The sequence below is a fragment of the Leiobunum rupestre genome, chromosome 4 (genome assembly GCF_980474605.1).
Source record: "Leiobunum rupestre chromosome 4, qqLeiRupe1.1.hap1, whole genome shotgun sequence".
In the NCBI taxonomy this organism is placed as follows: Eukaryota; Metazoa; Arthropoda; class Arachnida; order Opiliones; family Sclerosomatidae; genus Leiobunum; species Leiobunum rupestre.
In genome coordinates, this window is record NC_143387.1 from 11,646,997 (window position 1) to 11,674,457 (window position 27,461).

A 27,461-nucleotide genomic window follows, 5' to 3' on the forward strand; every position below is an offset into this window, starting at 1 on the left:
TTGTTTTAATTATATAAAAACTATTCTACCGGTCGGGCTAGGACCGGGATTACGTTTTTAGGAGGAAGCTCTGAACATGGCGGTATAACGTTAAGTGCCGTTTTCATTAGTTAATACGCCCAATGGCAAACTCTTCCGAGGAGAGGTATATTTTGACTTGCCAACTTGTTAAATTTAATTTAAAATCTTTTTTACTTGTTCTTACAGTTTTTATATAAACAAAAAGTCTGTATTTTTAGGAAGTGTTTCTAGTTATATTTAATATTTTTATACAAATAAGATTTTACTATTGATAACATTTTTTAGTTATTTTTGGAAATTATATTTTGAAGTGTTAAAAATTTCTAGTTTGCTAACTATTTCATAATATTCAATTAGTGGCCTTTTAATGTACTTACATTGTTAGTTTTGACTTAGATTTTGTTTTTAAAATAAGGCTTATAAGCTCTTATTTCTTTTGTTTAGTGAATTGGTTTTAAAATTTATTTTGTTATGAATTAAGCTATACAAAAGTAACGATTGCTAGAATTATATTTTTACTGAGCATTTATTCGTAGTAATATTCTGCGGCGGTGGAAAGTTTTCTCTTTAAAATCATAATTTACAAAAATTAGATCGCCAAAATATTCGCAACCCATTTTCCATGAGTGCCCTACTGCTAGCGCCAGGGATGGATATGGGGAAGGAGTAAAGTACCATTCAAGTTTTGTAACGTTCAACTTTCCTCTTAATTTAAAGCTATTTTTGACCCGTCCTTATTAATCAGAATTAAACCTATTATAGCCTCTAATATTTATGTCGATTCCAAATAAATGATTATAATATTGGCCGCTCCCTTATGTGGCATTTGAAATTTTCTGCGCTGCTTATTGTTTTTTTGATGAGGTAATTCATAAAATTGTTGCAGTCGTCCGTTAATAAAAAATAATTTGTTAAAAAAGATTTTCTCGATCTTATGCATTTCTTATCAAAAAAATTCACAAAAATTTTAAAATACATTTATATTCCTTCAATTTTGAAAACCTGTGATTTTTTAGTTAAATTCATTTACATAAAATTAATAAAATATTAATCAGACGTTGGTTTGTTAATCGCTAAGAGTTCATTTCTGAAAAAAAAAGTTACTTTTAAAAATAGTATCATAAATATATCATAATACTGTCTAAATCTGAATCAAAGTCATTCAAATTGAGCTTTAATTCCAAAGAGGAAAATATATTCAATGTTGGTTCCAAATGAATTGTATGACGCAAAATATTAAGCCTAACTATTAGACCTAAAGGCTAACGAAGATTTTAGGCGTTGATCGCTCACCATCACTCATACTAGCCCTTAGCAGAGCATATTTTTAAACGGTTTTAGTAACTTGAGCCTAGTTTAATTCTTGATCAGAACGAAATTACGGCAAACACATTTTTTGGCTTGCGACTTCGTCGTAAATATCCAATTTAATGGTTTTCTTTATAAACTAAAAACGGATTTTCATCTTGGGGGCCCCATACAGGGCCCCTGGAGGTAAATCCGCATAATGTATTGCTTTGCCCAGAGGAATCTATTTCTCTAAAGACGGCCCTACCAAACAGCGCAAAATCCTTTTAAAGTCCTGACCAAAACGCTTTAAGATAGCAGTCGAAACGTATAACGTTAATATGGGTCAATGCTAACAATTATGGAGTCTGACTTATGATAGCAATACATTTTACTAAAATAAATTGACCTCTGAGAAATACTTTAAATTACCATTAATTTTTGTTCCACTTGACCTATTGTTAACTCTAGTTCGTCAGAAAAATACTACCATGTTAATTTAAATTTCTTTTTGGATCCAGTTTCAAGAGCTGTTGCAACTGAAAATCACGATTCCCAAAATAAATTCTAAGTGTATGACCTTCTTGTAAATGAAAGGTTGAACCGTGACCGGAGGTCAAGGTCAAACCCAACGGAACCCTCTTCTCCATTTTACACTGATACGATAGAGCGTTACTTGCCAATCTCTCTAAATAGATGACACTAAAAATACCCACAAATAGGAATAGCCATCATGTTCTCATTCTGTACCAGTGGTTCTCAACCTGGACCTTTCGTCGTTAGAGCTGATTGAAGTACTGGGACTGGATTGCCAGCCATAACTCCTTTAAATATAAATGAAAATGTCATTTTTGAAACGAATAATTGCACTTGTTGTTGTATTCCTTAACGTTATAACGTTATTACTTTTTGCAAAAAATATTCAAACAAATTAACAACACACACTCTAAAGTATAATGTATGTAAGCCGTCAATACTATGTTTGCAATTTAAAATTCTAAATTTTATAGTTGAAAGCGTTGAAAACGTTTAAACAGCTAAGCTTTTCAACCATGATCAATGCAACACTATTACAGTGCTAAAGCCTAAATGGTTTTCAGTCTTTTTATTTCCAAGCGATTATTGCATGACATGTTTGATTTGACTTTAAAATAAGTTGAGAACCACTGTACGTACTCAAACGTGTTATTTACATTTTGTCACAAACGTAAAGCGAATTAACATACTAACTTACTAAGTTTCAAACAATCATACCCCTACTTTACCAACCACCATGCTCTAAGGCGCTGTACGATTAAAGCTAATTGAAATGCAGAATCATAAAAAAACGAATTTCTGTAAACAGAAGACAACTACGATAATTTGTTTATTGCACCACACCTTATGCGAATATTCTACACGAAATCTTACTTTCTTCCGAACTTGTTGTGAACAACCAAAAGCACGATGGCCAACAGCAGGACAACGGAGCCAACGACGATATAAGCGATCCCCAAAAATGGGTTTCGCCCTCCTAACCACGATATGTTTCCGACTAAAATGGCACGCTTCTTTCCTTGAAACGTTGTCACGTGGTATCCTGATAATTTCATAAAGTTAGGGAACACAAACTTAATTTCAGTAGTAATTTTGGAAAGATATGTACGGTTTATTAAACCCTAAGAAGATTACTTAGTTCAAATTTGTTAAACACTCATAAATATAAATAGAATAAGAACACAATAACAATTTCCAAATCGAATATTTTTTTGTGTATTTCACGGAGTAACAAGTCCCTCTTCATCAACTATTGATTTAATTACCACAGGATTCGACCATTTTTTTAAATATTTTAGAAAACATTATATCATACGTTTGTAATTATCTTCACTATCCTCCGTAGTCCGTATGTTACTTTTTTACTGAGAGCAATTTATTGAATGACCACAAATGTTTGGTTTACTTATCAGACTAACAAGAAGAGTACCCGAGGTGTGTATTGCCGATTTTGTTCAAAGTCGGGCGTAATGTAGACCTATATGAGATATAAAATTTCCCAAACCGAAAATGTTTCTGACCACTTAAACAAAACTTTTTCCTTATTTTATCCAAAACGTCTTACAATTTTACCCCCAAAAATTTCCAATTTACCCAAACTTGATGAAATTTACCTAAATGTTGTCCAAATTACCAATTTCGTGATTTAAAATTTTCGTAGGTACCCTGTGAAACCAAGATTTTGGTCAAAAACATTTTCGGTTGCCATGACAAATCTAATATGTAGTGCAACGTTTCCTTTTGGGAAATTTCATGTATCATATACGTCTACATTACGCCCGACTTTGAACAAAATCGGCAATAAACACCTCGGGTACTCTCCTTGTAAGTCATTAGGCCTAATACGAGCTCTTTTGCCTCGTCGTCATAGTGAGCGCGTTCAGGAAGCCATGCCGAGGAGTAGAACCGGCGCCTGATAAAGAATTAATGGAAAAGGTAATGGAATGGAATGAAAAAGTTAGAAAAAAATATTTTGAGTGGGATGGGAATGGTAACGTTTCTGCTTCAAAAGCAGATCTCTACTCCAGAGTCCATACTACATATAACTTTGAAAGGGGTAGCTCTGAAGTTCCTACATTAAACGTATTTTTGTAGGATCTCAGAGTCTAACCATTTTTGAGATATCTTAATCAACATCTGATTAATAATATCTCCCTTTAAGACAAAAGGATACGATAGTCCACCATGAGTAAGTAGTTTCCTATCGGTAACGTATTTCGGAAGACGTCCTCTCTGTTGTCGGCGTGGTTCACTCTTCGGTAGAGTTTCCTGAAATTGGGGAAAGCGGCGCTTCGCATCCATACGATGAAGTCTTCGTCGGTAAAGTCTTGTTTCATATCATCACCCCAGGACGGTGGCTTGGCAGTACCATTGAAACCTACAATCAATTATTTATTTTAGCTCATGGTAAAGCTATACAATTTATTTAGCACGTAAAAACCCATCACAAGATTATCTCGATTTCGAATAGCAAAATTTACGTTTGTAAATGTCAGAGAAATACATAGATATAAGAAATGTATATAAAAGTCTAGATAAATTTCGGAGCGTCTAAGCCTAACATAAAATACGGAATTGACACCTAGCAGACACCGAGGAACTTAGGAAGGCACGTGACCAAGACCGCGAGCTCTCTTAGCATTTTAGTACTAAGTGCTTGACCTTTCCGCAGGCCGTAGTCTTTAGACACCATCTGTTGGTGACCTTTAGTATAATTTTTAAGCCGGAGACAATGACTCTCGCGACGATAGCACGAGCTTTCGTACCGATAGATAGCGCCTTATAACAACCTCACAATTGACGTATTGTTCGCCCAAGCTCCTGATGATAAAATACCATGTTAATTAACAGTGATAAATAAAGCGTTTTCCGTCCAGTTTTAAAGGTGATTGCAGCTGATTATCCTAAATTTGCCAATGAAAATTCTACATCATCCAACGTTAACGACGACTTATAGAAACTGACGAGAGATGTCGCATCACTCGACTTTATAAAACTCGCGTTTCTGAACGGATAATGTATCTATGTCATTTTTTACTTACTTAGTGGGTTTTGAAATTTCTTGTTATCCGTTTTCCACGTTATGCCTTTTTTTAACAAAGGCACGTCCACGAGTTCACTTTTCTTGTTACTCATTTCTTTGTAGTATTTCAAACTCAGTGTATCTATCAAAAGACATTTATTAAACAGAAAATCATGTAACAGTTGACCGTTTTCGACCATTTGCTGTTCATAAGTACTATATAAGATTTCTAGCTTTGTTCGGAATAGCGATATTTAATAAATTATAACTAAATTAATATCCTTTGATTTCCTCCATTCTCGCTCAGCTGGCCGTGATTTTAGGATATGATTTTATTATCATTTTATTTTGTACTATTGTTCAAATATGTTATTTCATTGAATAAATGTAATGTTATTTAGAAAAGAGATTTTGGAAAATCCCTCTCAAGTTCCTATCTTCATTTTACAGGCTAATGTTATGAGGGGAAAACCCTACAAATTGATCGGTTAACTTCTCTAAAACAAACCATTGAATGCAGTGAAATATATCAATGGTTTATTATTATTTCATTGATTATATTCAGATATTTTGAAAAATATTATATAAACTATGGTAACCATAACTATACAGGGTGTCTTAATTTGATCAGCCCAGGCGTTTTTCTCAAAAACTATAGTTGCTAGAAATGTAAAATTATCAGGAAATACTCTCTCGGGGAGGACCCTTTTCTTTTGGAATATTCAGAAAAATAGTGAAATTTTTCACCGTTTTCAAATTTTGTTTTTTTTTGTACGATAGGTGGTAGACAAAAATTTTCAATCAACAAGTTGTAGAGCTTACTCGAAAACCTCTAATGAAATTGGTTTGGTCAAAAACGGACAATTGTTCATTGAAATAATACGCCATGGAAAAAACAAGTTGGTGCTACCCAAAAAGGTTTACGTTTCATGAAAAAGAAAGTTAGAGAAACCTATCTAATTTGAAATGATCGTATGTTTGTAAAGATAAAAAGGGACTGTTATTTAAGCCAAATCATTTTAAATCATTTTTTAGAGAAAATACAGTTTACATAGTAGAATTCCAGAATTCAGGCGTCTTATTTGGGGCAAGAAGTCCACGAAACCGTCTAATTTATGCCAACTGAATTTCCCACGTGTTTTTTTATTTTGCACTACTCTGTTGCTTAAAGTGTGGCTCCATTTTAGTATTTAAAGAGACACAGCTTTGTTTTTAAATCATTCTCTGAACGTACTCCAGTAAAATAAAAAGATGCCTCGTTGTACCTGTGATCAGCGACTTCGGCTGGATTTCTGTAACTGGTTTTGTACTATGGCCGACGGAGACGAAGATTTCCTCCGTTTGATTCTTGTGTCCGACGAGTGCTTCTTGGGGAGAGACGGCCCGTTTAACAACCAAAATCCGCACTGGGGATTTCCTCGCCACATTCAGGTACAATTCCGTTTAAACGTCTGGGCTGGTCTTCTGGTAGATCGTGTTATTGGGCCATTTTTTCTTCCGCGTCGACTCAATGGGCAGAACTACCTGGCCTTTCTACAAAATGAAGTCGCAGACGAGTTGGAAGATGTGCCATTAGTCGACGTCACACGCCTTTGGTTCCAGCATGACGGTGCACCTGCCGACCAAGAAAGACACGTCGTGCAGTACCTTAACAACGAGTTCCGTGGGCGATGGATAGGCAAGAACGGTCCAGTACGAGGGCCTCCGAGGTCCCCAGATTTCGCAACGCCGGACTTTTTCCTGTAGGGATTCGTCAAGGAGGAAGTGTATAAAACGACTGTCACTAAAGAAGAAGATCTACGGCAGAGAATCATCGCAGCGTTCCAACTCGTAACTCCCGAGATGGTCCGTGTTTCAATTCGAAATATGCTTTATCGCGCACGGATTTGTATTGCAGCAGACGGTGGAATTATTGAACCTCATTTGAAATGTAAATTGTATTTTCTCTAAAAAATTATTTAAATGATTTGGCTTAAAAGATAGGTCTATCTTTCTTTTTCATGAGACGTAAACATTTTTGGGTAGTACCAACTTGTTTTTTTTTTCATGACGTATTATTTCAATGAGCAATTGTCCGTTTTTGACCAAACCAATTTCATAGAGGTTTTCGAGTACGTTCTACAACATTTTGGTAGAAAATTTTCGTCAAAAAATAATAATTTCAAAACGGTGTAAAATTTCACGATTTTTCTGAAAATTCCAAGAGAAAAGGGTCCTCCCCGAGAGAGTACTTCCTGATAATTTCATATTTCTAGCAACTATAGTTTTAGAGAAAACGCCTGGGCCGATCAAATTAAGACACCCTGTATACAAAAAATCGACCTTCTGGGGTAGGATTTAGAAAATACCAATTTCAATGATACTTTCTCTTATTGTATCATTTATACTAATAGATCGAGTAATTAAAAACCACTTTAATAACACAGTAAAAACTGTTTTTATTTAAAAGTTAAATAAAAATATTAAAAAGTACTAATTACAGTATGAGCACGACTAGTTGCAGAGGCTTCATCATGCAGGTCTGGTTAAAACGAGTGAATACAAAATTAATTTCGAGTTTGCGAATGACACGTGATAATCTATGGTTATCTACAAAAAGTTCACCAAAGTTCAGATAAAAAACTAGCAGGACCATTATCTCTTTTCGACTGATATTTGGTTTTTGTTTTTTAATAATTTGGAGAGACTCTCTTATATTTAATTTCAAAAAGTTATCTACACAAGCAAGATGTTTAGGTTTTTCAAATAAAATCGTATGTGTGGGGTTATTAATTATATGTTCAGCTAATGCTGAGTTATAAGTCTTTATTTTTGACATCATTTTTATGTTCATTAAATCTTTTATAGAAGTTTCGGACAGATCGACCCGTATAGGTCTTACCACACACCATATTTGTCTAATAACGGAATTTTATCTTTAAGTTATATTTTGTATTTTATTCATAGGTTTAAAATGATGTAGTGTTTTTTTAAATTTTGCTCAAAGTTGGTATTGTTTTTATTTTCTCTCGGTTTAAAATACGGTCAAAAGCTCTATTTCATTCGATAAATCAATCTCGTCTGAACAGATATTAATTCATCTGGTAAAAATGAATAATACGCTGTTAATGGTTGGCTACGTGGGTGATGTGAGTCATGGTGTGGGGGCCTAGAAACTGCAAATGGCTTACGGTAAACAAAGGTTGTAATTGAATTAGAATTTTTATTGATTAGAACGTCTAAAAAGGGGATGGAATTATTGTATTCTATTTCCAGGGTAAACTTAATATTAGGGTCAAAGTCGTTCAAAAATTAAAGAAAATATCAAGATTTTCTATACCATTGGACCATAGTTGCTCCGTTTGTTAATAATATTGGCCAACTTATTGGGAATGTATTTAGCCAGGGGCGTAGGAACCAGGGGGGGCAAGGGGGCAATGACCCTTTCTAGAATTTTGCTGGGAGGGGCAACTTAAGTTATTACCCCCTCCAACCTGTTGGTCAGTTGAAATCTTCAAAAGGCTCAAATTCTCATTTTAAAAGCATAAAAAGATTATAGAACCTCAACTGTGTTTAAATTTCAGTCTTTTCCCGCCAATGTACATAGTAGTAAAATGTACACATGCATTTTGAGAAGCTACACTCCATTAAAAATTCAAAACCATTCTCCAGACCCCTTTTGGTTTCTCTTTGCCCCCTCCAACTTCTAGAGCGTTCCTACGCCCCTGTATTTAGCAATAATAAAATTAAACCAGTTTTTAAACCTAAGAAAAAAATATCAATTATATGTGGCTCACTTAAAGATAAAATTCAGTCTCTCCAAATTATTAAAAAATGTAAAACAAATATCAGTAGAAAAGAGATAATGGTCCTGCTAGTTTTTTATCTGAACTTTGGTGAACGTTTTTGTAGATAACCATAGATTATCGCGTGTCATTCGCAAACTTGAAATTAATTTTGTAATAACTCACTTTAACGAGACCTGATGAAGCCTCTGAAGATAAGGCGAAACTAGTCGTGCTCGTACTGTAATTAGTACTTTTTAATATTTTTATTTAACTTGTAAATAAAAATAGTTTTTACAGTGTTATTAAAGTTATGTTTAATTACTCGATCTATTAAGTTATACACAGGATTCTTATTTATTGCTATATCCTTTATACTACCTACTGTCGTTGGTCATAATTTGTACAAAATTGCAGTGTCCACATTTTATTATTAAAAAGCCTTAATACCCAAAACATTATTCAGAATAATGCTTATAGATGTCACTCAAGATTCCTATAAGCGCGCTCAAACCATGCTCAAACGCACTATTAGGTTGGCGTATAGAGGCCCCACTTGATCCGGAGAGCCCGAGAGAATTCGGGGGGGGGGGAAGGGAGTGAGAGTATATCCCCCGTTTTGACGTCAGTGGTTATCGGACTTTCGGAAACTAGCCATGGCATATTCACCGCGATAACCATACATATACCCCTTTTAAAAGGGGTTTTTCATAGAATCCTGTCCTCTCTCTTTCTTCACAATGGGGCCCCACCCAAATTTGGGAAATTATAACAATATTCTCGATTTACAACTTAAAGTTTGTCCTTTTATTTATATATTTATTTGTATGTCATTTTCCAAAAAACTCGAGACGGTTAGCTCTAGAGCTTTGAAATACCTAACATGGTTATTAATCTAATTAATTTTATTTTTATTTCACTCGGGACATCGTAGAAGGGGAGGTTTAGTTGGGATTTTTAAGTAGTTCAGAACTTTTTGTAACGCGTGTTACACCTGTTGCGTTTTTGCTACGCCTGTTGAGTTTTTGCTAGAGCGTTTATCTTTCTTGCGTACATATCAGATCTAATTCATTAAAACTAAGACCCCGGGCGAAGCCGGGTATTAAAGCTAATCTAATTATTAAAAAATATATAGCACCTTTTTAAGATCATACTTTATATATTTATATATTTATTATATTTAAATTTTCTTTAGAGTATGTTTGTTCCTAAATTTTACTTATAAAATTATAAAAACGTCGCCATAAAGAACTGGGTGTAAGACGGACGTCGATAGCGCTAGTGTAAGACTACCCACTAAATCTCTCTCCGCCGGCTCCTGGGAAACCCGAAACCGACAACCACTGAAGTCAGAAACGTTCCGAGAATGAGCCGCCGTTGTATGTCACTAGCGTATTAATACATTGTATGGATCTGCCAAAATACTTGTTTCTCGCTGTAAGACGTTGCAATTTCACCAAAATAAATTGATAAATCGGAATAAGAACTTTTAATTGATTTTAAGATTGAATTTGGACTAGTGAAATTGGGGGTTGGCTCTGCGAGGAAACAACTTTTGGAGCTCACGCACCATTAAACATGCTGTTGGCAATGGCGCCACAAGGCGCAATCTTCCTAGTGACATTGTCTTTTCCTTGAAGTTGGTCAAATGGTACGCACTCTTTGACAGTGTAGTCGTCTTCCCCCAAGAGCTGCTGGTCGTTCCTCGACTTAACGTAGCGACGGTGATTCTGGTAGAAATTCGTCAATCCGTAATACAGGAAAACATCTTTCTGTTCAGATATTCCACTTTTTTATATTTATTAACTGAAAATTTCATTGTCATGGTTTGAGTGAATATAATTGTTTAGTTATTAAAAGACAGATACCACATGGCATGAAAATAGTAATATACTTTGTTATTTATCGGGAGCTTTCGAACAGTGTTTCTCCTCAATGCTATGCTGTATCTCTTTTAAAAACCCGTGCCGTAGCTAAGATCTCGTGAATCTCTTTCGGGGCACTTATAATAAGTGGCGTTTATAGAGATAAGAGTGGATTTATGACCACTAGATCGATTGCGGGGTCTGCGATCCCCCAATTAACGCCATTGTTAATAAATAAACAATTATAGAAAATTTTGTTCCAAAGCCTATCAAAAACGATTTATTCGGCACAGGATTTTCGCAAATATTTTCAAAATATAAAACTTCTAGTTTTAAACTATGTGTGCTGTTGCACAATATTTTTACGCTTAATGACGGTCAGTTCAAAAATGAACTAAATAATGAATGGGTAGCCACCTGAATTAAAAGCGATTAACGTCACTAAATGACTTGGGTATTAGTTCAGCTGATTATTGTTATAAATATATTAAATACTTAATTAATCAATTTTATTTCCGAAACTAAAAATGTATGGAAATGGTTTGGTACCCTCTAAAAGTTACAATATCACTCAAATCCAAAACCTTTTCTGTCCAAAATGGCGAAAAATTCAATTTTTATCTACTTTAAAATCAACTGAAAGTCTGAAGGGCACTTCACACTGGCACTTCTCTCTGGGGTTTCCTTTGATGATTTCGTCGCATGTCCTGTTGCCATGATTTTTATTCATACTATTGCAAAGAGTGTAGTCTATTTCCCTCTCTTCAACCTGGAAAACAAAATTATGGATTGTAACCGCTTAAAGGGTGATGGCAAGTCCTTTTTGCCAACGGTTCCGTTCACTAAACTATTAACGTTAACCTCAGGGGAAAACCTCTTTAGCTAGTGAAATTCTACGTAAAAGGATTTTTTCTACTAATGCCCCAAGCTGGGATCTAATTGCTGCGAGCCCAAAGTGCGAAGTACTTCACCTGCAAGCACACTCAACAGCTTAACGTAATTAGAACCAAATGCCCCTAGATTCAGTTGAACCTAGGGCCAAAAACGTCGAATTCGTTGAACGACCATAAATATGGAAAGCCCATAGTCCCTTTAAGATGAAACCCTACGAATGTTTAGTAAAAGCGTCTGATACTAGATGCCCCAATAAAATTACCCTCTGTATCGCGCTCTATCAGGCAGTTAAAGTTCATTACATCTTGATGAGAAAAACTACATTTCCGTTTCGAAATAAGTCTTTTATATCTTAGTTGATAAATAATTCAAATGAAATAAAAGTTTTTATGTTAGAAAAGTTAGAAATTTAACAGATCAATGAGATCATATATAAAATTCATTGATTAAACAATAATGATATTGAAAAAAATAAAAAAACCTGTTACGTAAAATTCTATTTCACAAAATAAAATAACCGTAACCATCCATATTACGGCATTCTCTTAATGATTGTCCAAAAGATTTTAGGTAGTCCATCATTAATATTAAACATTTGAAAGTTCAGATAATAAAAAAAGGTTCTTTAAAAGAAGAAGCACATGAATTATCAAATTAAAAAATACAGCTCATTTTATACCGTAAGCGATATACTTCGGGTACTTATACTTTCACGGCTTAGAAACAACATGAGGTCAAAAAATGTAAATGGGATCTCGAGCTTCAAATAATTTTTGGGTTTATTTAAATACACAAATGATTACTTTGAGCTAAAACGTTTTCGGTATGACTATAAAACGACCATAGTGCTATTTACCTCTAAGGACGAAACAAGAAGACCAATTCCAACTGGCACGAAAACGAAACCAATGACGAAGAAAATTGGAAGAGTTGATCCCGCTGTTAGGATTGGCTGCCAAGCAGGCAACCTCTGTTGACGAAATGCGCTATCTAGAATATCAGACCATCTTTTGAATGTGCATGGTAATAATAATTATCAGCTAGCGACTTTTAACAAGGTTAATATCATTTATTAACTATAGGAATTGGGAAATGAAACTTAAGTGTGGATTACATTTCATCAAAATTATTATTAAATATTATTTTTATAAAATAAGTTTAAGGAAAAGAAACCTTGTCATCGCCATAGACATAGTAAATTTTAACCAATTTGTAATTACTAACTACCAAATAACCGTGCCGTCAAATAGCCCAAATTTTAAATCCCCCCCCCCCTATGATATTAGATAGTCCAGGGTTATAATGCAAGAGTATGGAAACCTATGAAAACTTTTACCCGATAGATTTTACATTTTCAATGTTTAAAAAAATGTGGAGATATTCATTATTTAAAGATTCACGTAAAACACAGATTTCTTAAAGGGCCATTGATTCATTTCCAAAATTTGGCCGGATTTTTTAGGTAGCTTCTCCCATCCTAACACGTAACTCAGACATACCTTCCTCCATCCCAATATGATTATGTAGCCTCAACGCTTCCGTGGAACTTTAAATGATTCGACTGATATTAATAATTTTATATGACAAGTAACTGTTACTGGGATTACAGGCTACAAAAGTGCTACTAAGCAAGGCTTAATATAATTTCAACTCCTTTTCCCATGTGAAAAATCAAAATTTCTTTGGAAAATTAACTCACTAAATGGTTTCTTGGTTGCAACCTTCGCAGGCTCTTCAGGTACCAACGTCGAGGTCGACGCCGATACGGTTGCCATCTATTAGGGGAACAAATTAAATTAGTTTCTTTCGGTATCAGTAGTCCCTTTATTACATTTATATTTATTGTTATAACGCGGTGACTTTATAAATTACAGAAAGCATTCCGGTGACAGAGATTACGTGGACAGCTCCTTGTTCGCCTCGTGATTCCCGGAATTAAAACCACGCCCCCTCTGAATTTCGTCCTGTAATTTGTAATGAAGACACTCCGGTATTGATTGCGCGCTTTCTCTCTCTCCGTGTAGGCGGAGAATATCTTCCGGGAATCATGAAAACAGGGGCTATAGCTGCAGCTTCATATTATATGCGAACCTTCAAAAGCTTTCCTATAAAGTAACATTGGCCATTTTGTTTTGATGTTGAATAAAGTTATTTCCGTTTTATGGAATTATTAAGTACGCTTATTAATAAATAATTTTATTTTAAACTTGTAAAGACTAATTCTTTGAAATAAATTTCAAACACCCCCTGTAGCACATGAAGTCGTTTTAGGGTCGGGGTACGGTCGAAAAGTCGCTTTATAGTCGACGACCAAATGCCGACCTAAAAACGTCCGAACGTTTTTCGACCCTAAAACCGTAAATCATTTTTTGGGACTATTTATGGTCGGTATGCCGACCATTATCCGACTTAAAATAGACCTTACATTTAATTATTACCCTTTTGCACAAAGGGTCGATTTAAGGTCGCGCTTTACCAATTAATCGCTCAAAACTGTGAAACTTTGGCGATTTAATAAAACAAATTGAAATATTTTAAAATAACTTCCTTTCTGTATTATATTTTTTCAAAAAAGATTATATATTCAATCTGGGAATGTTTCCTTATTAAAAATATCTCATCTCAAGTAGGTTACATTCGTATAGCTAAATATGTTAGGCTAAGAAATTATTAATGAAGATTTATTCGTTACTTTTACTAAGCCCCGAGAAACTCTAGAACTCTGTACTCTAGATTCAAGAGCTTTCCGATTGACCGAAATCAACTCATTGTTTCACTCCCTTTCATGGGACTTGACCAAATACATTCATGTATATAGCTATTTATATAGCTATATTTACGGTTATATTTGGTCATTTTCAGTCACTTAAAATATCGAAAGGTAAGTCGTTTCGACGTAATTATACAATACATTCTAAGTCGGGATGATGTCGTTTCGGAGTCGGTTCTTAGGTCTATTAAAAGGCGGTAAAGAGTCGACGTTTTGTAGTCGGCCGACCCTTTTACCCCTAGGACAATTGGATCCTAAATCCAAAGGTCGGCCGACAGTTGGCCGACTTTAGTGTTTTGTACCTTTTGCCGACGTCGGCCCGACTCTAATTTGTTACAAGGGACGCTTTCCCATTGGTATAAATAACTTAACTTCCCTAATACCATAAGTTAATGAGGTATCATTAAGTTATGCTAATACTTACAGGAAACTATCAGAGGTATTTATCTCCGATTTGGTTCAAACTCGGACCGTTAGTAGACCTTCATTTAACTCGCTAAAGGGAAAAGATACAATGGGCTTTCGTTTTGCCATGGCAACCGATGTTTTTGACAACTAAGAATTATTATTTTTCCATTTAAAAAAAATGGAAATTTCACGGATTTTAAGGGTCCCTCCCCCCCCCCCCCTAAAATTTTGGAGAAAGATCTAAACTCCAAATTTATAAATATTTGAGTAAATTTGGGTAACATTAGATAAATTGAACCATTTAAGGAAAAATTCCGTAATATCTGATAAATGTTTATAAATAAAAATACAGTTTAATGAGGAATATTGATATATTTTGGATACAGGTAAAAGACATGAAATTGAGTGAACTGAATAAGATTCGGAAAACTAAGTAAAAATTTAGCGTGAGAATCCAAAAGAAGACCGGTTTCATCTTTTTGGGGGTCATAAGTACTGGGTAGGAAAAGTTTAATGAACAGATTTTAATGAACATATGTCCGGAAAAACTGTCCATATTTAAATGAACATATGTCCGGAAAAACTGTCCATATTTAAATGAACAGACCTCAGCAAAACTGTCCATATTCTAATGAATAGATCGCAGGAAAATCTGTCCATATTCTAATGAACAGATCTCAGGAAAATCTGTCCATATTTTAATGAACAGATCTCAGGAAAATATTTCCATATTTAAATGAACAGATATCAGGAAAATCTGTCCATATTTTAATGAACAGATCTCAGGAAAATCTGTCCATATTTTAATGAACAGATGTCAGGAAAAACTGTCCATATTTTAATGAACAGATCTCAGGAAAAAACTATCCATATTATCATGAACAGGTCTCAGGAAAAAACTGTCCATATTTAAATGAACAGATCTCAGCCAAAACTGTCCATATTTTAATCAACAGATCACAGCAAAAACTGTCCATATTCTAATGAACAGATCGCAGGAAAATCTGTCCATATTCTAATGAACAGATCGCAGGAAAATCTGTCCATATTCTAATGAACAGATCTCAGGAAAATCTGTCCATATTTTAATGAACAGATCTCAGGAAAAACGATCCATATTTTAATAAACAGATCTCAGGAAAAACGGTCCATATTTTAATGAACAGATCTCAGGAAAAACTGTCCATATTTTAATGAACAGATCTCAGGAAAAACTGTCCATATTTTAATGAACAGATCTCAGGAAAATCTGTCCACATTTTAATGAACAGATCTCAGGAAAAACTGTCCATATTTTAATGAACAGATCTCAGTAAAATCTGTCCATATTTTAATGAACAGATCTCAGGAAAATCTGTCCATATTTTAATGAATAGATCTCAGGAAAATCTGTCCATATTTTAATGAACAGATGTCAGGAAAAACTGTCCACATTTTAATGAACAGATCTCAGGAAAAACTGTCCATATTTTAATGAACAGATCTCAGGAAAAAACTGTCCATATTATTATGAACAGGTCTCAGGAAAAAACTCCATATTTTAATGAACAGATCTCAGGAAAATATTTCCATATTTTAATGAACATATGTCCGGAAAAACTATCCATATTTAGATGAACAGATCTCAGGAAATTATTTCCATATTTTAATGAATAGATCTCAGAAAAAAACTGTCCATATTTTAGTGAACAGATCTCAGAAAAAAACTGTCCATATTTTAATGAACAGATCTCAGGAAAACTGTCCATATTTTAATCAACAGATCTCAGCCAAAACTGTCCATTTTTTAATCAACAGATCACAGCAAAAACTGTCCATATTCTAATGAACAGGTCTCAGGAAAAAACTGTCCATATTTTAATGAACAGATCTCAGGAAAATATTTCCATATTTAAATGAACAGATATCAGGAAAATCTGTCCATATTTTAATGAACAGATCTCAGGAAAATCTGTCCATATTTTAATGAACAGATGTCAGGATAAACTGTCCATATTTTAATGAACAGATCTCAGGAAAAAACTATCCATATTATCATGAACAGGTCTCAGGAAAAAACTGTCCATATTTAAATGAACAGATCTCAGCCAAAACTGTCCATATTTTAATCAACAGATCACAGCAAAAACTGTCCATATTCTAATGAACAGATCGCAGGAAAATCTGTCCATATTCTAATGAACAGATCGCAGGAAAATCTGTCCATATTCTAATGAACAGATCTCAGGAAAATCTGTCCATATTTTAATGAACAGATCTCAGGAAAAACGATCCATATTTTAATAAACAGATCTCAGGAAAAACGGTCCATATTTTAATGAACAGATCTCAGGAAAAACTGTCCATATTTTAATGAACAGATCTCAGTAAAATCTGTCCATATTTTAATGAACAGATCTCAGGAAAATCTGTCCATATTTTAATGAATAGATCTCAGGAAAATCTGTCCATATTTTAATGAACAGATGTCAGGAAAAACTGTCCACATTTTAATGAACAGATCTCAGGAAAAACTGTCCATATTTTAATGAACAGATCTCAGAAAAAACTGTCCATATTTTAATGAACAGATCTCAGGAAAAAACTGTCCATATTATTATGAACAGGTCTCAGGAAAAAACTCCATATTTTAATGAACAGATCTCAGGAAAATATTTCCATATTTTAATGAACATATGTCCGGAAAAACTATCCATATTTAGATGAACAGATCTCAGGAAATTATTTCCATATTTTAATGAATAGATCTCAGAAAAAAACTGTCCATATTTTAGTGAACAGATCTCAGAAAAAAACTGTCCATATTTTAATGAACAGATCTCAGGAAAAAACTGTCCATATTTTTATGAACAGGTCTCAGGAAAAAACTGTCCATATTTTAATGAACAGATCTCAGGAAATTATTTCCATATTTTAATGAATAGATCTCAGGAAAACCTGTCCATATTTTAATGAACAGACCTCTGGAAAATATTTCCATATTTAAATGAACAGATATCAGGAAAATATGTCCATATTTTAATGAACAGATCTCAGGAAAATCTGTCCATATTTTAATGAACAGATGTCAGGAAAAACTGTCCATATTTTAATGAACAGATCTCAGGAAAAAACTATCCATATTATCATGAACAGGTCTCAGGAAAAAACTGTCCATATTTTAATGAACAGATCTCAGGAAAATATTTCCATGTTTTAATGAACAGATCTCTGGAAAAAACTATCCATATTATCATGAACAGGTCTCAGGAAAAAACTGTCCATATTTTAATGAACAGATCTCAGGAAAATCTGTCCATATTTTAATGAACAGATGTCAGGAAAAACTGTCCATATTTTAATGAACAGATCTCAGGAAAAAACTATCCATATTATCATGAACAGGTCTCAGGAAAATATTTCCATATTTAAATGAACAGATATCAGGAAAATATGTCCATATTTTAATGAACAGATCTCAGGAAAATCTGTCCATATTTTAATGAACAGATGTCAGGAAAAACTAACCATATTTTAATGAACAGATCTCAGGAAAAAACTATCCATATTATCATGAATAGGTCTCAGGAAAAAACTGTCCATATTTAAATGAACAGACCTCAGCAAAACTGTCCATATTTTAATCAACAGATCTCAGCCAAAACTGTCCATATTTTAATCAACAGATCACAGCAAAAACTGTCCATATTCTAATGAACAGATCGCAGGAAAATCTGTCCATATTCTAATGAACAGATCTCAGGAAAATCTGTCCATATTTTAATGAACAGATCTCAGGAAAAACGATCCATATTTTAATAAACAGAGCTCAGGAAAAACGGTCCATATTTTAATGAACAGATCTCAGGAAAAACTGTCCATATTTTAATGAACAGATCTCAGTAAAAACGGTCCATATTTTAATGAACAGATCTCAGGAAAATCTGTCCATATTTTAATGAACAGATCTCAGGAAAATCTGTCCATATTTTAATGAACAGATGTCAGGAAAATCTGTCCATATTTTAATGAACAGATCTCAGGAAAATCTGTCCATATTTTAATGAACAGATGTCAGGAAAAACTGTCCACATTTTAATGAACAGATCTCAGGAAAAACTGTCCATATTTTAATGAACAGATCTCAGAAAAAACTGTCCATATTTTAATGAACAGATCTCAGGAAAAAACTGTCCATATTATTATGAACAGGTCTCAGGAAAAAACTCCATATTTTAATGAACAGATCTCAGGAAAATATTTCCATATTTTAATGAACATATGTCCGGAAAAACTATCCATATTTAGATGAACAGATCTCAGGAAATTATTTCCATATTTTAATGAATAGATCTCAGAAAAAAACTGTCCATATTTTAGTGAACAGATCTCAGAAAAAAACTGTCCATATTTTAATGAACAGATCTCAGGAAAAAACTGTCCATATTTTTATGAACAGGTCTCAGGAAAAAACTGTCCATATTTTAATGAACAGATCTCAGGAAATTATTTCCATATTTTAATGAATAGATCTCAGGAAAACCTGTCCATATTTTAATGAACAGACCTCAGGAAAACCTGTCCATATTTTAATGAACAGACCTCAGGAAAATCTGTCCATATTTTAATGAACAGATGTCAGGAAAAACTGTCCATATTTTAATGAACAGATCTCAGGAAAAAACTATCCATATTATCATGAACAGGTCTCAGGAAAAAACTGTCCATATTTAAATGAACAGACCTCAGCAAAACTGTCCATATTTTAATCAACAGATCTCAGCCAAAACTGTCCATATTTTAATCAACAGATCACAGCAAAAACTGTCCATATTCTAATGAACAGATCTCAGGAAAATCTGTCCATATTTTAATGAACAGATCTCAGGAAAAACGATCCATATTTTAATAAACAGATCTCAGGAAAAACGGTCCATATTTTAATGAACAGATCCCAGGAAAAACTGTCCATATTTTAATGAACAGATCTCAGTAAAATCTGTCCATATTTTAATGAACAGATCTCAGGAAAATCTGTCTATATTTTAATGAACAGATCTCAGGAAAATCTGTCCATATTTTAATGAACAGATGTCAGGAAAAACTGTCCACATTTTAATGAACAGATCTCAGGAGAAACTGTCCATATTTTAATGAACAGATCTCAGAAAAAACTGTCCATATTTTAATGAACAGATCTCAGGAAAAAACTGTCCATATTATTATGAACAGGTCTCAGGAAAAAACTCCATATTTTAATGAACAGATCTCAGGAAAATATTTCCATATTTTAATGAACATATGTCCGGAAAAACTATCCATATTTAGATGAACAGATCTCAGGAAATCATTTCCATATTTTAATGAATAGATCTCAGAAAAAAACTGTCCATATTTTAGTGAACAGATCTCAGAAAAAAACTGTCCATATTTTTATGAACAGATCTCAGGAAAAAACTGTCCATATTTTTATGAACAGGTCTCAGGAAAAAACTGTCCATATTTTAATGAACAGATCTCAGGAAATTATTTCCATATTTTAATGAATAGATCTCAGGAAAACCTGTCCATATTTTAATGAACAGACCTCAGGAAAACCTGTCCATATTTTAATGAACAGACCTCAGGAAAATATTTCCATATTTAAATGAACAGATATCAGGAAAATATGTCCATATTTTAATGAACAGATCTCAGGAAAATCTGTCCATATTTTAATGAACAGATGTCAGGAAAAACTGTCCATATTTTAATGAACAGATCTCAGGAAAAAACTATCCATATTATCATGAACAGGTCTCAGGAAAAAACTGTCCATATTTTAATGAACAAATCTCAGGAAAATATTTCCATGTTTTAATGAACAGATCTCTGGAAAAAACTATCCATATTATCATGAACAGGTCTCAGGAAAAAACTGTCCATATTTTAATGAACAGATCTCAGGAAAATATTTCCATGTTTTAATGAACAGATCTCTGGAAAAAACTGTCCATATTTTAATGAACAGATCTCAGGAAATTATTTCCATATTTTAATGAATAGATCTCAGAAAAATAAATTCCATATTTTAGTGAACAGATCTCAGGAAAAACTGTCCATATTTTAATGAACAGATCTCAGGAAAAAACTATCCATATTATCATGAACAGGTCTCAGGAAAAAACTGTCCATATTTAAATGAACAGATCTCAGCCAAAACTGTCCATATTTTAATCAACAGATCACAGCAAAAACTGTCCATATTCTAATGAACAGATCGCAGGAAAATCTGTCCATATTCTAATGAACAGATCGCAGGAAAATCTGTCCATATTCTAATGAACAGATCTCAGGAAAATCTGTCCATATTTTAATGAACAGATCTCAGGAAAATCTGTCCATATTTTAATGAACAGATCTCAGGAAAAACGATCCATATTTTAATAAACAGATCTCAGGAAAAACTGTCCATATTTTAATGAACAGATCTCAGGAAAATCTGTCCACATTTTAATGAACAGATCTCAGGAAAAACTGTCCATATTTTAATGAACAGATCTCAGTAAAATCTGTCCATATTTTAATGAACAGATCTCAGGAAAATCTGTCCATATTTTAATGAATAGATCTCAGGAAAATCTGTCCATATTTTAATGAACAGATGTCAGGAAAAACTGTCCACATTTTAATGAACAGATCTCAGGAAAAACTGTCCATATTTTAATGAACAGATCTCAGGAAAAAACTGTCCATATTATTATGAACAGGTCTCAGGAAAAAACTCCATATTTTAATGAACAGATCTCAGGAAAATATTTCCATATTTTAATGAACATATGTCCGGAAAAACTATCCATATTTAGATGAACAGATCTCAGGAAATTATTTCCATATTTTAATGAATAGATCTCAGAAAAAAACTGTCCATATTTTAGTGAACAGATCTCAGAAAAAAACTGTCCATATTTTAATGAACAGATCTCAGGAAAACTGTCCATATTTTAATCAACAGATCTCAGCCAAAACTGTCCATTTTTTAATCAACAGATCACAGCAAAAACTGTCCATATTCTAATGAACAGGTCTCAGGAAAAAACTGTCCATATTTTAATGAACAGATCTCAGGAAAATATTTCCATATTTAAATGAACAGATATCAGGAAAATCTGTCCATATTTTAATGAACAGATCTCAGGAAAATCTGTCCATATTTTAATGAACAGATGTCAGGATAAACTGTCCATATTTTAATGAACAGATCTCAGGAAAAAACTATCCATATTATCATGAACAGGTCTCAGGAAAAAACTGTCCATATTTAAATGAACAGATCTCAGCCAAAACTGTCCATATTTTAATCAACAGATCACAGCAAAAACTGTCCATATTCTAATGAACAGATCGCAGGAAAATCTGTCCATATTCTAATGAACAGATCGCAGGAAAATCTGTCCATATTCTAATGAACAGATCTCAGGAAAATCTGTCCATATTTTAATGAACAGATCTCAGGAAAAACGATCCATATTTTAATAAACAGATCTCAGGAAAAACGGTCCATATTTTAATGAACAGATCTCAGGAAAAACTGTCCATATTTTAATGAACAGATCTCAGTAAAATCTGTCCATATTTTAATGAACAGATCTCAGGAAAATCTGTCCATATTTTAATGAATAGATCTCAGGAAAATCTGTCCATATTTTAATGAACAGATGTCAGGAAAAACTGTCCACATTTTAATGAACAGATCTCAGGAAAAACTGTCCATATTTTAATGAACAGATCTCAGAAAAAACTGTCCATATTTTAATGAACAGATCTCAGGAAAAAACTGTCCATATTATTATGAACAGGTCTCAGGAAAAAACTCCATATTTTAATGAACAGATCTCAGGAAAATATTTCCATATTTTAATGAACATATGTCCGGAAAAACTATCCATATTTAGATGAACAGATCTCAGGAAATTATTTCCATATTTTAATGAATAGATCTCAGAAAAAAACTGTCCATATTTTAGTGAACAGATCTCAGAAAAAAACTGTCCATATTTTAATGAACAGATCTCAGGAAAAAACTGTCCATATTTTTATGAACAGGTCTCAGGAAAAAACTGTCCATATTTTAATGAACAGATCTCAGGAAATTATTTCCATATTTTAATGAATAGATCTCAGGAAAACCTGTCCATATTTTAATGAACAGACCTCTGGAAAATATTTCCATATTTAAATGAACAGATATCAGGAAAATATGTCCATATTTTAATGAACAGATCTCAGGAAAATCTGTCCATATTTTAATGAACAGATGTCAGGAAAAACTGTCCATATTTTAATGAACAGATCTCAGGAAAAAACTATCCATATTATCATGAACAGGTCTCAGGAAAAAACTGTCCATATTTTAATGAACAGATCTCAGGAAAATATTTCCATGTTTTAATGAACAGATCTCTGGAAAAAACTATCCATATTATCATGAACAGGTCTCAGGAAAAAACTGTCCATATTTTAATGAACAGATCTCAGGAAAATCTGTCCATATTTTAATGAACAGATGTCAGGAAAAACTGTCCATATTTTAATGAACAGATCTCAGGAAAAAACTATCCATATTATCATGAACAGGTCTCAGGAAAATATTTCCATATTTAAATGAACAGATATCAGGAAAATATGTCCATATTTTAATGAACAGATCTCAGGAAAATCTGTCCATATTTTAATGAACAGATGTCAGGAAAAACTAACCATATTTTAATGAACAGATCTCAGGAAAAAACTATCCATATTATCATGAATAGGTCTCAGGAAAAAACTGTCCATATTTAAATGAACAGACCTCAGCAAAACTGTCCATATTTTAATCAACAGATCTCAGCCAAAACTGTCCATATTTTAATCAACAGATCACAGCAAAAACTGTCCATATTCTAATGAACAGATCGCAGGAAAATCTGTCCATATTCTAATGAACAGATCTCAGGAAAATCTGTCCATATTTTAATGAACAGATCTCAGGAAAAACGATCCATATTTTAATAAACAGAGCTCAGGAAAAACGGTCCATATTTTAATGAACAGATCTCAGGAAAAACTGTCCATATTTTAATGAACAGATCTCAGTAAAAACGGTCCATATTTTAATGAACAGATCTCAGGAAAATCTGTCCATATTTTAATGAACAGATCTCAGGAAAATCTGTCCATATTTTAATGAACAGATGTCAGGAAAATCTGTCCATATTTTAATGAACAGATCTCAGGAAAATCTGTCCATATTTTAATGAACAGATGTCAGGAAAAACTGTCCACATTTTAATGAACAGATCTCAGGAAAAACTGTCCATATTTTAATGAACAGATCTCAGAAAAAACTGTCCATATTTTAATGAACAGATCTCAGGAAAAAACTGTCCATATTATTATGAACAGGTCTCAGGAAAAAACTCCATATTTTAATGAACAGATCTCAGGAAAATATTTCCATATTTTAATGAACATATGTCCGGAAAAACTATCCATATTTAGATGAACAGATCTCAGGAAATTATTTCCATATTTTAATGAATAGATCTCAGAAAAAAACTGTCCATATTTTAGTGAACAGATCTCAGAAAAAAACTGTCCATATTTTAATGAACAGATCTCAGGAAAAAACTGTCCATATTTTTATGAACAGGTCTCAGGAAAAAACTGTCCATATTTTAATGAACAGATCTCAGGAAATTATTTCCATATTTTAATGAATAGATCTCAGGAAAACCTGTCCATATTTTAATGAACAGACCTCAGGAAAACCTGTCCATATTTTAATGAACAGACCTCAGGAAAATCTGTCCATATTTTAATGAACAGATGTCAGGAAAAACTGTCCATATTTTAATGAACAGATCTCAGGAAAAAACTATCCATATTATCATGAACAGGTCTCAGGAAAAAACTGTCCATATTTAAATGAACAGACCTCAGCAAAACTGTCCATATTTTAATCAACAGATCTCAGCCAAAACTGTCCATATTTTAATCAACAGATCACAGCAAAAACTGTCCATATTCTAATGAACAGATCTCAGGAAAATCTGTCCATATTTTAATGAACAGATCTCAGGAAAAACGATCCATATTTTAATAAACAGATCTCAGGAAAAACGGTCCATATTTTAATGAACAGATCCCAGGAAAAACTGTCCATATTTTAATGAACAGATCTCAGTAAAATCTGTCCATATTTTAATGAACAGATCTCAGGAAAATCTGTCTATATTTTAATGAACAGATCTCAGGAAAATCTGTCCATATTTTAATGAACAGATGTCAGGAAAAACTGTCCACATTTTAATGAACAGATCTCAGGAGAAACTGTCCATATTTTAATGAACAGATCTCAGAAAAAACTGTCCATATTTTAATGAACAGATCTCAGGAAAAAACTGTCCATATTATTATGAACAGGTCTCAGGAAAAAACTCCATATTTTAATGAACAGATCTCAGGAAAATATTTCCATATTTTAATGAACATATGTCCGGAAAAACTATCCATATTTAGATGAACAGATCTCAGGAAATCATTTCCATATTTTAATGAATAGATCTCAGAAAAAAACTGTCCATATTTTAGTGAACAGATCTCAGAAAAAAACTGTCCATATTTTTATGAACAGATCTCAGGAAAAAACTGTCCATATTTTTATGAACAGGTCTCAGGAAAAAACTGTCCATATTTTAATGAACAGATCTCAGGAAATTATTTCCATATTTTAATGAATAGATCTCAGGAAAACCTGTCCATATTTTAATGAACAGACCTCAGGAAAACCTGTCCATATTTTAATGAACAGACCTCAGGAAAATATTTCCATATTTAAATGAACAGATATCAGGAAAATATGTCCATATTTTAATGAACAGATCTCAGGAAAATCTGTCCATATTTTAATGAACAGATGTCAGGAAAAACTGTCCATATTTTAATGAACAGATCTCAGGAAAAAACTATCCATATTATCATGAACAGGTCTCAGGAAAAAACTGTCCATATTTTAATGAACAAATCTCAGGAAAATATTTCCATGTTTTAATGAACAGATCTCTGGAAAAAACTATCCATATTATCATGAACAGGTCTCAGGAAAAAACTGTCCATATTTTAATGAACAGATCTCAGGAAAATATTTCCATGTTTTAATGAACAGATCTCTGGAAAAAACTGTCCATATTTTAATGAACAGATCTCAGGAAATTATTTCCATATTTTAATGAATAGATCTCAGAAAAATAAATTCCATATTTTAGTGAACAGATCTCAGGAAAACCTGTCCATATTTTAATGAACAGACCTCAGGAAAACCTGTCCATATTTTAATGAACAGACCTCAGGAAAATATTTCCATATTTTAATGAGCAGATTTCAGAAAAAAAAACTTTTTGTAACTTAATAAACAGGTTTCGGGAAAAAACTGCCCACAAAATTTACATTCAGCCCTGAACATTTGGACATAGAGGTCGGGGATGGTTAACTTTTATTCAATAGATAAAGCTCTCAAAATTATTCGTAAAATGTTTTGATCAAGTAATTTATATTTCTGTATTATCCGATTAATTTTTTGATAAAATTTGTAAAATTAATCGGAAAAACGACGTTTTTTCGATAAAAAGCTCAAATTTTACGAATAATACATGTTTTTTAATCATTTTCCGAAATATTAACCGGTAAATTTCTTTGTTTACATTTTTTCCCCAAAAAAATCTATTTAATCATGGATAATGATTAACCGTTACCGACCTCTATTTGGACGCAACCACGCACACATTCGTAGGCGGAAGGTGATAAAGTACAGTACGCTCTCCCCCATATGTCACTAATCAGGGTCGAAATCTTTGTGAACAGATGTTTGATTTTTGAAAAACTGACAACCAAATAATCATGAGGCGATGTCAGATTTAGGTAAAGAAAATTAAATATTAAAATAAAATGTCCGACCAAACAATAGATACGAACAGATGTCAGATTTTTGGAAAATCTAGAATTTGTTCATAATTAAATACTTATGAACAAATGCTAGAGTTTTATAAGAACTGACCTCAAAATAATTACGAACAGATGTAAATCTTGAACAAAATCACTGTCCCAAAATTATGAACATATTTCAATAAGAACTGTACCAAAAATATGAATACATTTTGTAAATAACTGTCATAAAATTAAGGACATATTTCGTTAAGAACTGTCCCAAAAGTATGAACTAATTTCGGGAAATACTTCGCGAAATAGTTATATGTTTGGGAAAGCAAAACTGCTCAATAACGTCGTGACCAGCGAAATATGTATACAATGCTTTTATAAAACGTTCGTTTCAAGATGGATGTTATAATGTTTAAAAATAAGCGTTCCGTATTCACTTCCTCACACAGGTTCACTTGCCTGTATAAGGGCGTATGCGTCATTTAATTTCGGGTGGGTTTTAAGTTGTGTACCTCCCATTTATTAACAAAAAAGTCACTTACGTTTTACGCCTCCCTGTTAAATACGCCCTTGAGTGTCTGAGTTAATCATCCCCCAATTGCTTACTCTTCCCAAATTTTTTAGCCCAACACTATCCCCACAATGTATTAAAGTTTTCTGTATTTTTAAAGATTACTTTTAATAAAGTGCATTAAAATGAATTATCTTACCGTGAGTGTCTCAACTTAAGTTTCCTTGTTGTAAGAAATCAGTCGTGAAGAATGAAAGAAAAAATGTTTTTATACACTCACATAATTTCCACGTAAATTAAGTTGCTCTCTTTTCGGTAATAGATACTAAACTAAAACGGGAAAAAGCAATTTCCCATAAATAGTTTTTTTTCTCTACCTGTACTACGACTAGGATATCAGTGGGCAAACACCGATTCTCGTTTATCAGTTCTTATCACTTACTATTGC

General features: G+C 33.1%; 1 protein-coding gene across 1 annotated transcript; it reads right to left on the reverse strand.

The window, feature by feature from the left end:
• Positions 1-528: 528 nt before the first annotated feature.
• On the reverse strand, positions 529-27,327 carry LOC149946403 (cell cycle control protein 50A-like). Its single transcript, XM_090172827.1, has 10 exons — positions 27,294-27,327; positions 13,090-13,165; positions 12,247-12,380; positions 11,122-11,265; positions 10,202-10,403; positions 4,887-5,009; positions 4,019-4,222; positions 2,719-2,887; positions 2,025-2,132; positions 529-1,108 (listed from the first exon to the last, which is right to left on the reverse strand). Exons 2-9 carry the CDS (start codon positions 13,163-13,165, stop codon positions 2,048-2,050), a joined length of 1,137 nt encoding a protein of 378 aa, XP_090028953.1. The 5' UTR covers positions 27,294-27,327; the 3' UTR covers positions 529-1,108; positions 2,025-2,047.
• Positions 27,328-27,461: the final 134 nt, after the last annotated feature.